Below are 11,469 nucleotides of genomic sequence, written 5' to 3' on the forward strand. Positions count from 1 at the left end.
AGTGTCCTCTGCTATCAAACGCAGACGCACCTTGAGGACTACCAAGGGATCGTTCAAAAGCTACCTGAACCTTCTGGCAAGAAAGATTGACAAGTCTTCAAGCAATCAGCTCACCGCTACATGGAAACGACAAGAGGGTGACAACTACATGTTCCAACTTCACGCTTGCAAAGTTCCTGATCCAGACTTCTGGAAATTGAGTGTCTCTGAGGGATATGTTGGTACTCTGCCTTATTCTCTCATGAATCGGACCTCAGCGCTCTCACTGAAATTTGGAACTTGGGTATTTGTACTCCTACCCACTCACATTCCTGAAGTTGTTTCTCATTCTGAGAAAGCCCACACTGAAAAAGGAAAGGAGAAGATGCTTGAAGAAGAAGAAGATACAGAGTCACAAATGAACAGTTCTGCTGATGGAAAAGAAGAAGATGAATCTGAGGGACTTCAAGCTGGTTTCAAGACTGAAGGTGGAAGCTCAAGTGCTCAAGTCTTGGCAACTCAATTTGTCACCAGAGAAGACTTTGAAGACCACCGTGACCACATCAACCAGCAGTTCATGACCCTTGCTCTAAAGATCGATCAGCTGCTGACACGCTTTGGCTAATGGCCAACTCTCTATCCTGAACAATTCGCATTTACTTTTATGTTTTAAGACAATTGTTCACTGATTATGCTTTTACCGTTCTACCATGCTTATCGTTTTATGACTAACGTTTGCCATGTTTGCTATGCCTATTATACCGTTCTACTAATTATTTTCCTTTTTTTTTTAATAATGCCAAAGGGGGAGAAAATAGGAATTATAGAAAAGTTTAAGATCAAGTTCAAGTTTGTTTCCTTAACCTAACACCAAAGTTTTATACAACTCAGGGGGAGTAATATGATTTGAATAAGTTTGTTTTTAAACTTTTATCATACTCAATTCAGGGGGAGCATAAATTCTTTTTACTCTTGATCATTATCCTTTTCAATAAAAATTGTCATTATCAAAAAGGGGGAGATTGTTAAGTTCAAACGTGTTACAACGTGTTTCAATCTTATTTTGATCCTAACAATTTTTATAAATACTTCTCTATACTAAAATCTAATTCCAGATGTTAATGACATTTTTCAGGAAATATATATTATAAGGTCACATGCTTCAACGAATATGTCTAAGACTTATAAGGAAAAAGAAGTTTACGCAAGATATGACCGCATCGTCCAGTAAACGAGGAAGACACTTATTCTGGATCGTTTCATGCCACGTCATACCTCAGAGTTTCAGAAGAAGCCTTTGTGCGGGAAAGTCAAAATTATATCTCAACCATTTGTCCCATGCTTTAGTCAGAAGGAAACTAATCCGGTCACGTGCAAACTGATTTACCTTTGAAGAGAGAAGTCTCGGTGACCAATGAAAAGGAAAAAGGAAAACACGTCAACATCACATTTCCAAAATGTCTCTCTTCTGCAAAGTAGCCCAAAGCTATCGCCACCTACTAGCTGACAAAGTACACCTTTTTGGCTAAAGGATAGCTTTGAACAGCAGAATGCATTTAATGAAGCTACCAACCGGAGATTTGAATCAACGGTTAGATGACACTCACAACGGCTACAAACAACGGCCAGATTTTGTGTCTCAACGGCTACACAACTAGCAAGATCATATATAAAGGACATATCTGAAGATTGAAGAAAAAAAAAGAGAAGAGAAAAATTTATTGCAAGCAAAGAAAGAACTCAGAGCAGTTACTCCAAACATTCTTCAAAGCATTAAAAGCTCACAACAGATTTCCTAAGAGTCAAATCCGATCTCATACCTTTGCTAAATCAAGAGAGAATACCAAACCTTAAAAGAGTCAAACCTCTTCATTTATTTCTCTCTTAGATTCTGAACTCTTGTGTGTTCCAACGTCCTTTCAGAACCCAAAACACTTGAGAGTTCCAGTGCCATAAATTGTCTACACTAACTCTTTTGAGAAGAGATTTCTTGTAGAGCCAAACAATCTTGTTGATTGTAGGAGGAGTCCTGTACAATACTTGGAGAAGTCCGTGATAATACTGGGAGGAGTCCTGTACAATACTTGGAGAAGTCCGTGATAATACTTGGAGAAGTCCTGTCTAATACTTGTATTGGAGAAGTCCTTGATACTTGCTAGTGAAAATCTTGGTGGTGGCCAAGTACTGGACGTAGCCCAATCGTTTAGGGTGAACCAGTATAAATTCCTGTGTGCTGATCGTTCTGCTTTATTTACTTACTTCCGCTGCACTAAACGGTTTTTGGAAAGTCACCAGAACAGTTTTCTTAAGAACTTATATTCTTTTCATAAACTAAAGTTTTAACAAGTAATTTTTAAGGACACAATTCAACCCCCCCTTTCTTGTGTTACTTATTTACATATCATTCAGGAACCTAGAGCTATCTGTTTCTTTTCTCACAAAATAAAGTTCACTGACCTGTCTACATTTGCATTTATGTGCTTCTTTCAAGAACATTGAATTTCTTATTGTTGTTGTTTTAATGTTACAGTTCACTTTGGTCATTGGATTTAGTCCCTAAGAAGAGCTGGGAGTTGTCAAATATAAAATCATTGATGTGCTTTTACTTAATTGCTTATGCTTTTGGGGTCTTGATACATGACAAGAGGTTTAAGTGTTTAACCTTAGTAAGCCCAACCTGTACATTTGTCCTCGCTCAACACATCACAGCTAAAAGGATCATCATAGTTGGATATTGGAACTCCTACCGATACTTAGATTCTTAATAGAAAATAAAATGGCACATATGGTTAAAAAGGTGTCTATTCAAACTCTTGCCACAACCTTAGTTAGAGTAATTGGCAAACATGATTAATTGATTTATTAAAGATACAATCTTCTATGAACCTTTAATATTGATTTTGTCATGTACTTTTAGTCTTGCACCAGTTGTTATGTGCCTATTTTTTTTTTCATTTTTCATTTATGTGACTAGACATAAAAGTGTTGCAAGCTGATATGTTAGACTTATCTTTTGACGAAGAGTGTTTTGATTTGATTATTGAGAAAGCAATTATGGTAAATTAAATTTTTCTTTAACCTATATTGGGACTTTCCTCTAAAATTATAAACTAATAACTATAATTCCATGTTATCAAGTTTTTGAAGTTGTAAGTGTTAAATGTGAATTTGATATTCTAATTACTAATAAGTATAATTCCTATGTTATCAAATTTTTGAAGTTTTAATGGTTACATGTGAATATTTTATCTTGGATTTTGAAGGTTGTATATATATTTTAGGGAGTGGTTTAGCCATGGAATCCGAAGCCAAAAACCACATTCAAGGTCATGACCTCATTGAAAGGTATTCACATGGTCAATCAAATTCCTCCAAATGTCACTAATTAATGTTATATTTCTCTGACCAACTTAAGTTAAAATATGTTTCATTGAAGGATCGATTTGACGTCATGGTCCTCTTTCAAGGACAAAGTTCTACTCTTCATTTGTGTTTTAATAAGAAATGAAAGGTTCTTTATATACCACCTTTAAGAGCTTCAAAGAGTTGCATGCATATTAATCTACTCCATGAAGAGTTAGAAAGTGAAGATTTTTCTTTCTGAATCAATGTTTGATGAGTTGAACTACTAAACTTCATTGTGTGAAGTTTTTTTTATCAACTTTAATTTCTTTATCATGCTATTTAAAACAACCTAATTTCAAATAGGAATGTAATTCATTCTTAATAATTACCACAAACGTGCTTATGAAAAAAAAATCACAAACGTATACGCCCGCGCAACGCACGGGTCTTAGTCTAGTTTTATCTTAGTTTCCTATCTTTATATTTACAATGCTTAAATAAATATGAGAACCCTATAAGATATGGGTCTTTTGTTTTGGTAGCTACGTTTATATTCTTAGTCAGGGCTGAATCAATATGTCAATATCTCCTTGTCTACAGTAGATAATGTTGGAAAGAAGAATTATTTTACTCTATGTAAAACATGCATGGTGATGGTACTACTCACTCTTCATTAGTAATTAAGAACTACTTTCAAAATCTGTGCTTGTAAGATAGGACCGTTGTACAGAATCTGGTATTGTTGTTTAAAACCAAACAACTGTAGAAAAATCACTTGTTCTTCATGGTATGGCAAAGGATTCTTCCCCCCTCCCCCCCTCTTCAGGTTACTATACTTGAGTTCTTTATGTTTCTTTTTCTCCCAGATTTCAATTATTTGTTATTATTGTTTGATTTTTCACCAGTCCATCTGATTGCTTTCCTGGAAGACCCAACTAATCAACTAAACTCTATTTTACAATTGTAGCTATGACAAAGCTAAACAAAGATATGCTAGGAATAGAGAGGAAAAGTTGACCCCGGGTCTTCATCTTGCATCGGCTGCCGAAGCAGGAGCTATTGTGAGTGTGAAATTCCATTATTAAGAGGCCAAATCTATAATTGTTAGTATAACATGTATAATTCTTAGTATGATATTTGGGTAGTTTTAAAATGTTCAATCCTGCTAGCATTTGTTGTTATGTGTTTATGAAACTTGGAGGTGAGTTTCAGCATCTCCTGAGGCTTTCCATTTTTTAATTTGTTTCTCTCGTGGGCTCAACGAGTGATGAGTGGTGATACATGGAAGTACTTTTGGTAAACTGTATTTGGATGGATTTGCCAACGAAAATTGTTGTGTGTGAGAATGAAGCTAACATAGTTAAGTTTACTATTTTTTATTTTTGTGCATATCTTCGAGATATTGCTGACCTTTCATAGTTGGATGTTTAGGATAACAAAACCTACCAAACATATTTTGCCAAAACTGAACCTTCAGTTATTTTAGTTCCATTGCCTTTTGTCAGGTTTCCTTGTGCACAAATCCTGTTTGGCTAGTGAAGACAAGATTGCAGCTTCAGACTCCTCTTCATCAGACACGACCATACTCTGGGGTTTATGGTCTGCTCTCCATCTAACGTTAACTTTATTCTTGGCCATTCACTTTGGGGGTTGACTTTTCATAGTATTCATGTTCATTTGTAGTTCTGCTGTAGATGTTAGATATTATTTATAGCTTAATTTTTATCTTCCACACATAGACTACCTTAATCTAAGTCACCTTGCCCAAAGTTGTTATTGAAATTAGTATTTGGAAGTTGAAAGATAGCTCATTTTCATTATTTTGTTTGAGTTATAGTATTTGGTGAAGCATTCATCCTCCTAACTGAAAAATGGTTGCAGAAGTTCTATATTCATCTTTATGTGTAAAAGTATCAACATTCAGTCATTAATTGATGACCAGCATTAAGCATAGTTGGTCATCCCATTTGTTTCAGGGAATTGTTTGTATGTCGTATGATGTTGATTTTCAGACTGGTTAAATATTAGAAAAAGAAAATTAGTTTTCAACTTTAATCTATGTATTGATTATATCACTTGTTTTGAGAAAGGGTGATTAGTTCAAATGCAAGAGTCCGGTACATCAGTTGACTCTCTTTTTTTTGGTGGGGGGGGGGGGGGGGGGGTCGGGGGTCAGGGTTCAGGGTCGGCATGTTTCTCTCAACTACCTATAACATGATAATCACTGCATATTTGGTTTATTGTGTTTATATTTATCTTTTGCTGACTAGTTATGAAATTTTATATCTATAAAAATCAAATATCAGATGCATTCAAGACCATAATGAAGGAAGAAGGATTTTGTGCTTTTTACAGAGGAATTGTTCCCAGTCTATTCCTGGTGGGTTGCTAGCTCTTAATAAATTTCTGTCCATCTTGGCACTTAAAAATTATAATCAAGCATTAAGTATAATGTGTGGACTTAAATAAAGATAGAGGCCTTATGTCCAAAAAGAAAAAGTAAAATGTCTTTCTATTCCAATCTATAGTTAACATTGCTCCAGTTGCAACTAGCTACTATGAACTGTTGAATCAACTAATTAAATCCATATCGTATCAGAAACTTCATAATAGATCCTTTCAATTAATTGCTGTTAACTTTCAAGTTACTGACAGAAGTTGATTGCCATGTGATTTCCTCACAATCTCTAGCATGTTAGCCTATACTGTTTATTGTGGTTAACTGGTTATATACATCATTATACGATTTCCTAACCAGTCATGAAATCTTTTTATCTGTTAAAATTAAATATCAGATGCATTTAGGACCATAATGAGGGAAGAAGGATTTAGTGCACTTTACCGAGGGCTTGTTCCTGGTCTATTTCTGGTATGTTGCTTGCTCTTATTTTGTTTGTAAATCTTGACACTTAAAGGTTTAATTAAAAAGATGAAATATAATATGTGGAAATGTTCTTAAATAAAAATAAACTTCTTATTCACCACCCCTAAAAATGTTAAGATAAATCCCTTCCAGTCTTTCTTTTCCAATATACAATGAACATTGCGCCACTTGATATTAACCACTGAACTCTTTTTCTATTTTGTTCCATGATTTAAGTTATTCAGACAAAAAATGAAAAATGAGGAATGAATTTGGAATCTTTTTCATTGTGAGATATGGTATTCTGACAATAAGTGCATTGTTCCAGAGGTTGAACTTTGAAACCATCTAGTGGGGTGGGGATCACTAAAGAAGTGCATGTGATTAGTTAATGTTCAAATTTTCATACTGGTCCAAAAATATAATATATAATAAAGAATTAAAGATTACAGAGCATTAAAATGATTTCCAGATTTTGTTTTGATTGACCTTGAAGATTTGGTTGATATCTTTAAATATGGTGCCATTGTGTTGTAGTGATCATGCGATGAATGATGATCACACCACAAACATATTCTGTTGTAACTTAATGGCAGTTGCACAGAGGAATCTGTGTGATGCTTTTGATAGTTGTAGTTTAAGGTAGCTAGTTGCAACTGTCCTGTCCCGAATTACAATTCAGGTGTATACATTTGTCTTAATCTTCATATTATATTACTCTGAACATTGGTGAAATTTAGTAAAGCCCAAAAAATTAACAGTTGAGAACATTATCATCATAAGAAAGTTTTGGGAAAATTTTAGTAATCATTGTTCAAAATATTTATAATTTGGGAACATTTAACCAGAGAGTGCTTAACTATATTCAAGGAGAAATTCTTCTGTCAACCATATGTTTACTGAACTAACAATTCCTCTGCTCTATTGTTTTTCAAATTGAAAACATTCTTTGCATAAAATTCCCAAATTACTCAACAAAGTCATTTCATTACATTGGACTAAATGGTTACATAAAGCACTTCCAGAAAACTTGGCTGGAATGGTTTAAACTTAAAACTTAGTTACTTATTAAGCTTATATTGTTTATTTATGACCCAGTTTGGAAGAGCTTATTTGAGCTTATCTGACAGCATAAGCTCTTATGCCAGTGTTTGGGAGAGCTTATGCAAACAGCTTATGACCTGCCATAAGCTATTTTCAGCTTATTTTCATAAGCTACTCAGGACAGCTTATGAAAAACAGCTTATGCTTATATACAGCTTATTTTTAATTTATTTCAATAAATTTTTAAAAATAGCTTATGAATAAGCGCTAATTATGACATAAGCGCTTATGACCATAAGCGCTTAATTAAGCTGTTTATCCAAACGGGGCCTTATATCTCCTGATGCTATTATCAGGTTGCTACTTTCTTAGGTATGGAAAGAGCGATTTAAAACTTTGATGGCTATATTAAGTAATTAATATATTATATTATTGTAATTATAGTGAGCTTACTCAAATTTGTGTCCTTCAGCAGGTCTCTCATGGTCAGAGGCGGAGCCACAGGGGTGACTTCCCCCTGCTTAGTCACCCCTGGCTTTTTAGAATTTCTTAAAGGAAAAAAATTTCTGGTGTTTTCTCCTATTTTGAAGGGTCTCTATTTCGGTTTTTAAGTTTCTCTTTCTTCCCCTGTTTGTCCCATGGTCCTTTCTCCCTTTCTCCTTTGTATCCTCCTCTTTCTTTTTCCTTCTGTAAGGGTTGACACCCCTTGTGCCTCTTTTCCCTGTTGTAATTGCGCTGGTTTTGGGTCCACTGCTAGCACTTTCGTGGATTAAGCTTGCCTCCTTGGCTGAATCATTGATTGCAGGGTGCTTTTATTTGTTCCAGGAAGTGTCTTTCTGTTGCAGGCTGCGTTTTTTCTGTTTTGTGGGAACTATAATTGACTTATTTTGTAATTCCTCTGTCAATTGCTTTTGGGACATCTCTCTTCCTACTTCCTTTTTCTCTGTTTTACCTACGACACTGTCTTTCCTATGGTTTTTTCTTCTTTCTATTTCCCTGCTGTTTTGCATTATTTGTTGGAGAAGGTATAACAGAAACGAGATAACAATATAGAGAAAGAGAGAGTAACCGAGAGAAGAAATGAGAGAATTTTCAATTGAAAAAATATCTATTCACAACTAAACTAACAAACTAATCACTTCTTTGTTTCCTGCATCGGAAAATTCAAGCTAATCACTTTTGAATTACTTTTTAACAATATTGTATCTTTTTCATTTGTTCTCTTCAGTTTGAAGTAGACTTAGTACTTCCTTTAATATAATTTTTTGCCGATAAAAAAAACTAAAAATCAGTAGCAAAGGCTAGAGAGTAACAAACAAATAATGCACAGTTGTTTTTTTTTTAATATGATTTTTTTGTTATCACCAAAATACTTGGGCGCCGGTTAATATCTTTTGCACTCAAAATACCTATGTTTTTTTGGCACATTTTTTATTTGATATAAGAATTGAAATTTTCTTATAAATAATATTCATTTAGATTTTAGTCACCCCTTCTGGAATTCCTGTCTCCGCCCCTGCTCATGGTGCTATTCAGTTCACAGCATACGAGGAGCTTCGTAATATTTTTGTTGATTTGAAGAGTAGGGGAAGTACAGTACACCGTGAAACCCCTGATCAACTGTTGGTAAGTACATGGATGATGGACCTTGAACCCATTTAACTTTTCTTATGTACGGGACTATTTACTTTTCTTAAATGATTATTTGATGGTTTGACCTTTTTGACCACTCCTATGGCTCTGAGTTCTTGCTCCTACACGTCATTGCTTCAGTTTTTTAGAGCAGTGATGCATGACCTGATGGTTGTTGCATGTATGTGGATAGTGGATGTTTATCATTTTGAGTAGATCCTAAATTGTATTGGTCATGGTTGGAACCCTTCCCGGACCCGCGCATGCGGGAGCTTTTTGCACCTGGCTGCCCCTTTTATGGTAGATTTTAGCTGATATTAGTTGCATGCCTGAATGGTTGCTTGATAAGTTGATATGAGACTGCAGTCCGAACTGTGGTGTTATGTTATTAATTTTTAGGTGGTTTGAGGCTTAAGCATGTGCTGAGAAGACTTATTGAAACCTTGATAAGGAAAGTGCATCAGATGTAGGGCAGTCTAATAGTCAGAGGTAGTTGGTGGTTGAGAAAAACTGAAGTAAAACCTTTAGGAAGTATTTGGATTTAAAGGTTTGTCATCTACGATGTCATCATTTGATCCACGTAGCTTACTCCACCTAGTGGGAAAATGCTTTGTTGTCCTAGAAGAATGTTATTGCATCACATATTGGCTCATTCATCCATGCATCAAAAGTCAAAAAAATTAGCAAATGCTTAATCAATTCAAATCAATGCACTGCAATATATACCATTTATTACTTCAGATTTTAAGGTTTTGTTCAAATGGCTATCTTGAATTCAAGGACACTTTAATTGAGAGCAACATAGCTTTATGCATATTGCATATCAATTTGCCACAAACTTTATGACTATGCAAGTAGTTAAGGATTTTTTCAGCCAAGACTTATTTTTGTGTTTTGATATTTTATTATTTCCCCCAGAATTCTGTTGATTATGCTGTTCTTGGAGCATCATCGAAAATTGCTGCGATACTTCTAAGCTATCCATTTCAGGTAGAACTGTCTTACCCCCTATCCTTTGACTATAGAAGGATCTGGACTCAATTGTCCTTGAATATGAATATGATTTATCAGTCATGGAAGAAGTTGCTTCCTCATGAGTCATATGGGCCTTTTCTTATTTGTTTTTGTTTTTGTTTTCAGGTTATACGGTCTCGATTGCAGGTGCAAAAATCTGATTACAAGGATAGGGATATTATCATTTCTAAATACTGTTTATATTTTAACTGTGCATCTTTCTCAGAACTTGACTAACACATCTTTCTCTCTGCAGCAAAGACCTGGTGGTGATGGGGTTCCAAGATATATTGACAGTTTGCCCGTTATGTGGCCGGGTGGAGGAATCTTGTTCTCATTTGCTCTTTACGTGCCCCGCTGCCTTGCTGATATGGTATGATGTTTATGCCTGGTTGGGTGTGTCCACAGCTCAGATTCCAGTTGGTGAGGTACACTTACTGCAATTTGCCTCAATTGGGAGTAATAAATCTCAAAAATTAGGTGAAGTTGCAATATGGCTGACTGTAGTTTGGTCATTATGGTGTGTGCGTAATAGAATTGTTTTCAGTGGGGGTGAGCTACTTAAAGACCAAATTCTGGAGCAGGTTCAGCTTAAATCGTGGCAGTGGTTAACAGCTCGGCGGGTTGAATTTTCCTACTCTTGGTTTGAGTGGAAATCGAACCCACGATTGTGCCTTCTGTCATTGTGAGGTCTGAACTGTCATGGTAATGAGATTGCTGTTTGTGAGGGGAGTATTTGCGTTTCTGATGTCACAGCAACATGAGCATTTGATATACTAATGATGCGTGGAATACATTTACACTTGTTGTTCAACTTTTATTGATAATGTGGCAGTGGTATATGGCTCAATGGACTCTTTGCGTGGGAGTATATTTTACATGTGTTGCTAAGTTCATATTGAGGATGGGACAATGGTTTATGGCTGATTGGATTCCAAGGATAGTATTAGGTGCACTGACGCTATGGGACCTGAGGATGTGGCTCTGTTCTGGATCACCATTATTGTATATGGATTTTATTGTAATTGACATCTTGGGGCTTCGCTTTGGCTCTTACAAATGTGTACTCTTTTTCCTTCACCAGGTTTTTCCCAAGGGGGTTTTCCTGGTAAGGCTTTAATGAGGCACATTTCTAAGAGCTTTCCCCAAGGTTGTTGGGTTTTTTATTGTTGTATCTTTGTATCTCTTTCTCTTTGTATTGGGTTGAAGTACCCCTTGTACTTCATTTCAATATAATTTTTGCCTTATCAAAAAAAAAAAATATTGACAGTTGGCATGCTGTGAAAGAAACTGCACGTCTTTAATTGACTAAGAAGGAAAGGGGATAATGGACTAGGAATCATAAATGTAATTGATTATTAAGATCATTTCATTGCTTAATCCTTGGAAAAACGAGAGCTAAAATATATATACTGAAGAGTAGTAATTACTTGATTCTACCTAATCAATACAATGTGCTTATATTCACTAGCTTCATATATTTCGCTCTGGTCTTGTAAGCTCTCATAGTTATTGAATTTTTCAATAAAAAATATGTTATGGCTTCCTATCAATCATAAATCATAATCCATACAAGCAGTGGCGGAGCCAGG

At 35.3% G+C, this 11,469-nt stretch overlaps 1 protein-coding gene across 1 annotated transcript; it reads left to right on the top strand.

The window, feature by feature from the left end:
* Window positions 1–4,010: 4,010 nt before the first annotated feature.
* LOC130737581 (folate transporter 1, chloroplastic-like) lies at window positions 4,011–11,177 on the top strand. The gene is made up of 8 exons (XM_057589395.1): window positions 4,011–4,150; window positions 4,292–4,385; window positions 4,830–4,923; window positions 6,120–6,193; window positions 8,711–8,857; window positions 9,782–9,853; window positions 10,004–10,024; window positions 10,134–11,177. Exons 4-8 carry the CDS (start codon window positions 6,137–6,139, stop codon window positions 10,254–10,256), a joined length of 420 nt encoding a protein of 139 aa, XP_057445378.1. The 5' UTR covers window positions 4,011–4,150; window positions 4,292–4,385; window positions 4,830–4,923; window positions 6,120–6,136; the 3' UTR covers window positions 10,257–11,177.
* Window positions 11,178–11,469: the final 292 nt, after the last annotated feature.

Source organism: Lotus japonicus, chromosome 2 (genome assembly GCF_012489685.1).
Source record: "Lotus japonicus ecotype B-129 chromosome 2, LjGifu_v1.2".
Lineage (NCBI taxonomy): Eukaryota > Viridiplantae > Streptophyta > Magnoliopsida > Fabales > Fabaceae > Lotus > Lotus japonicus.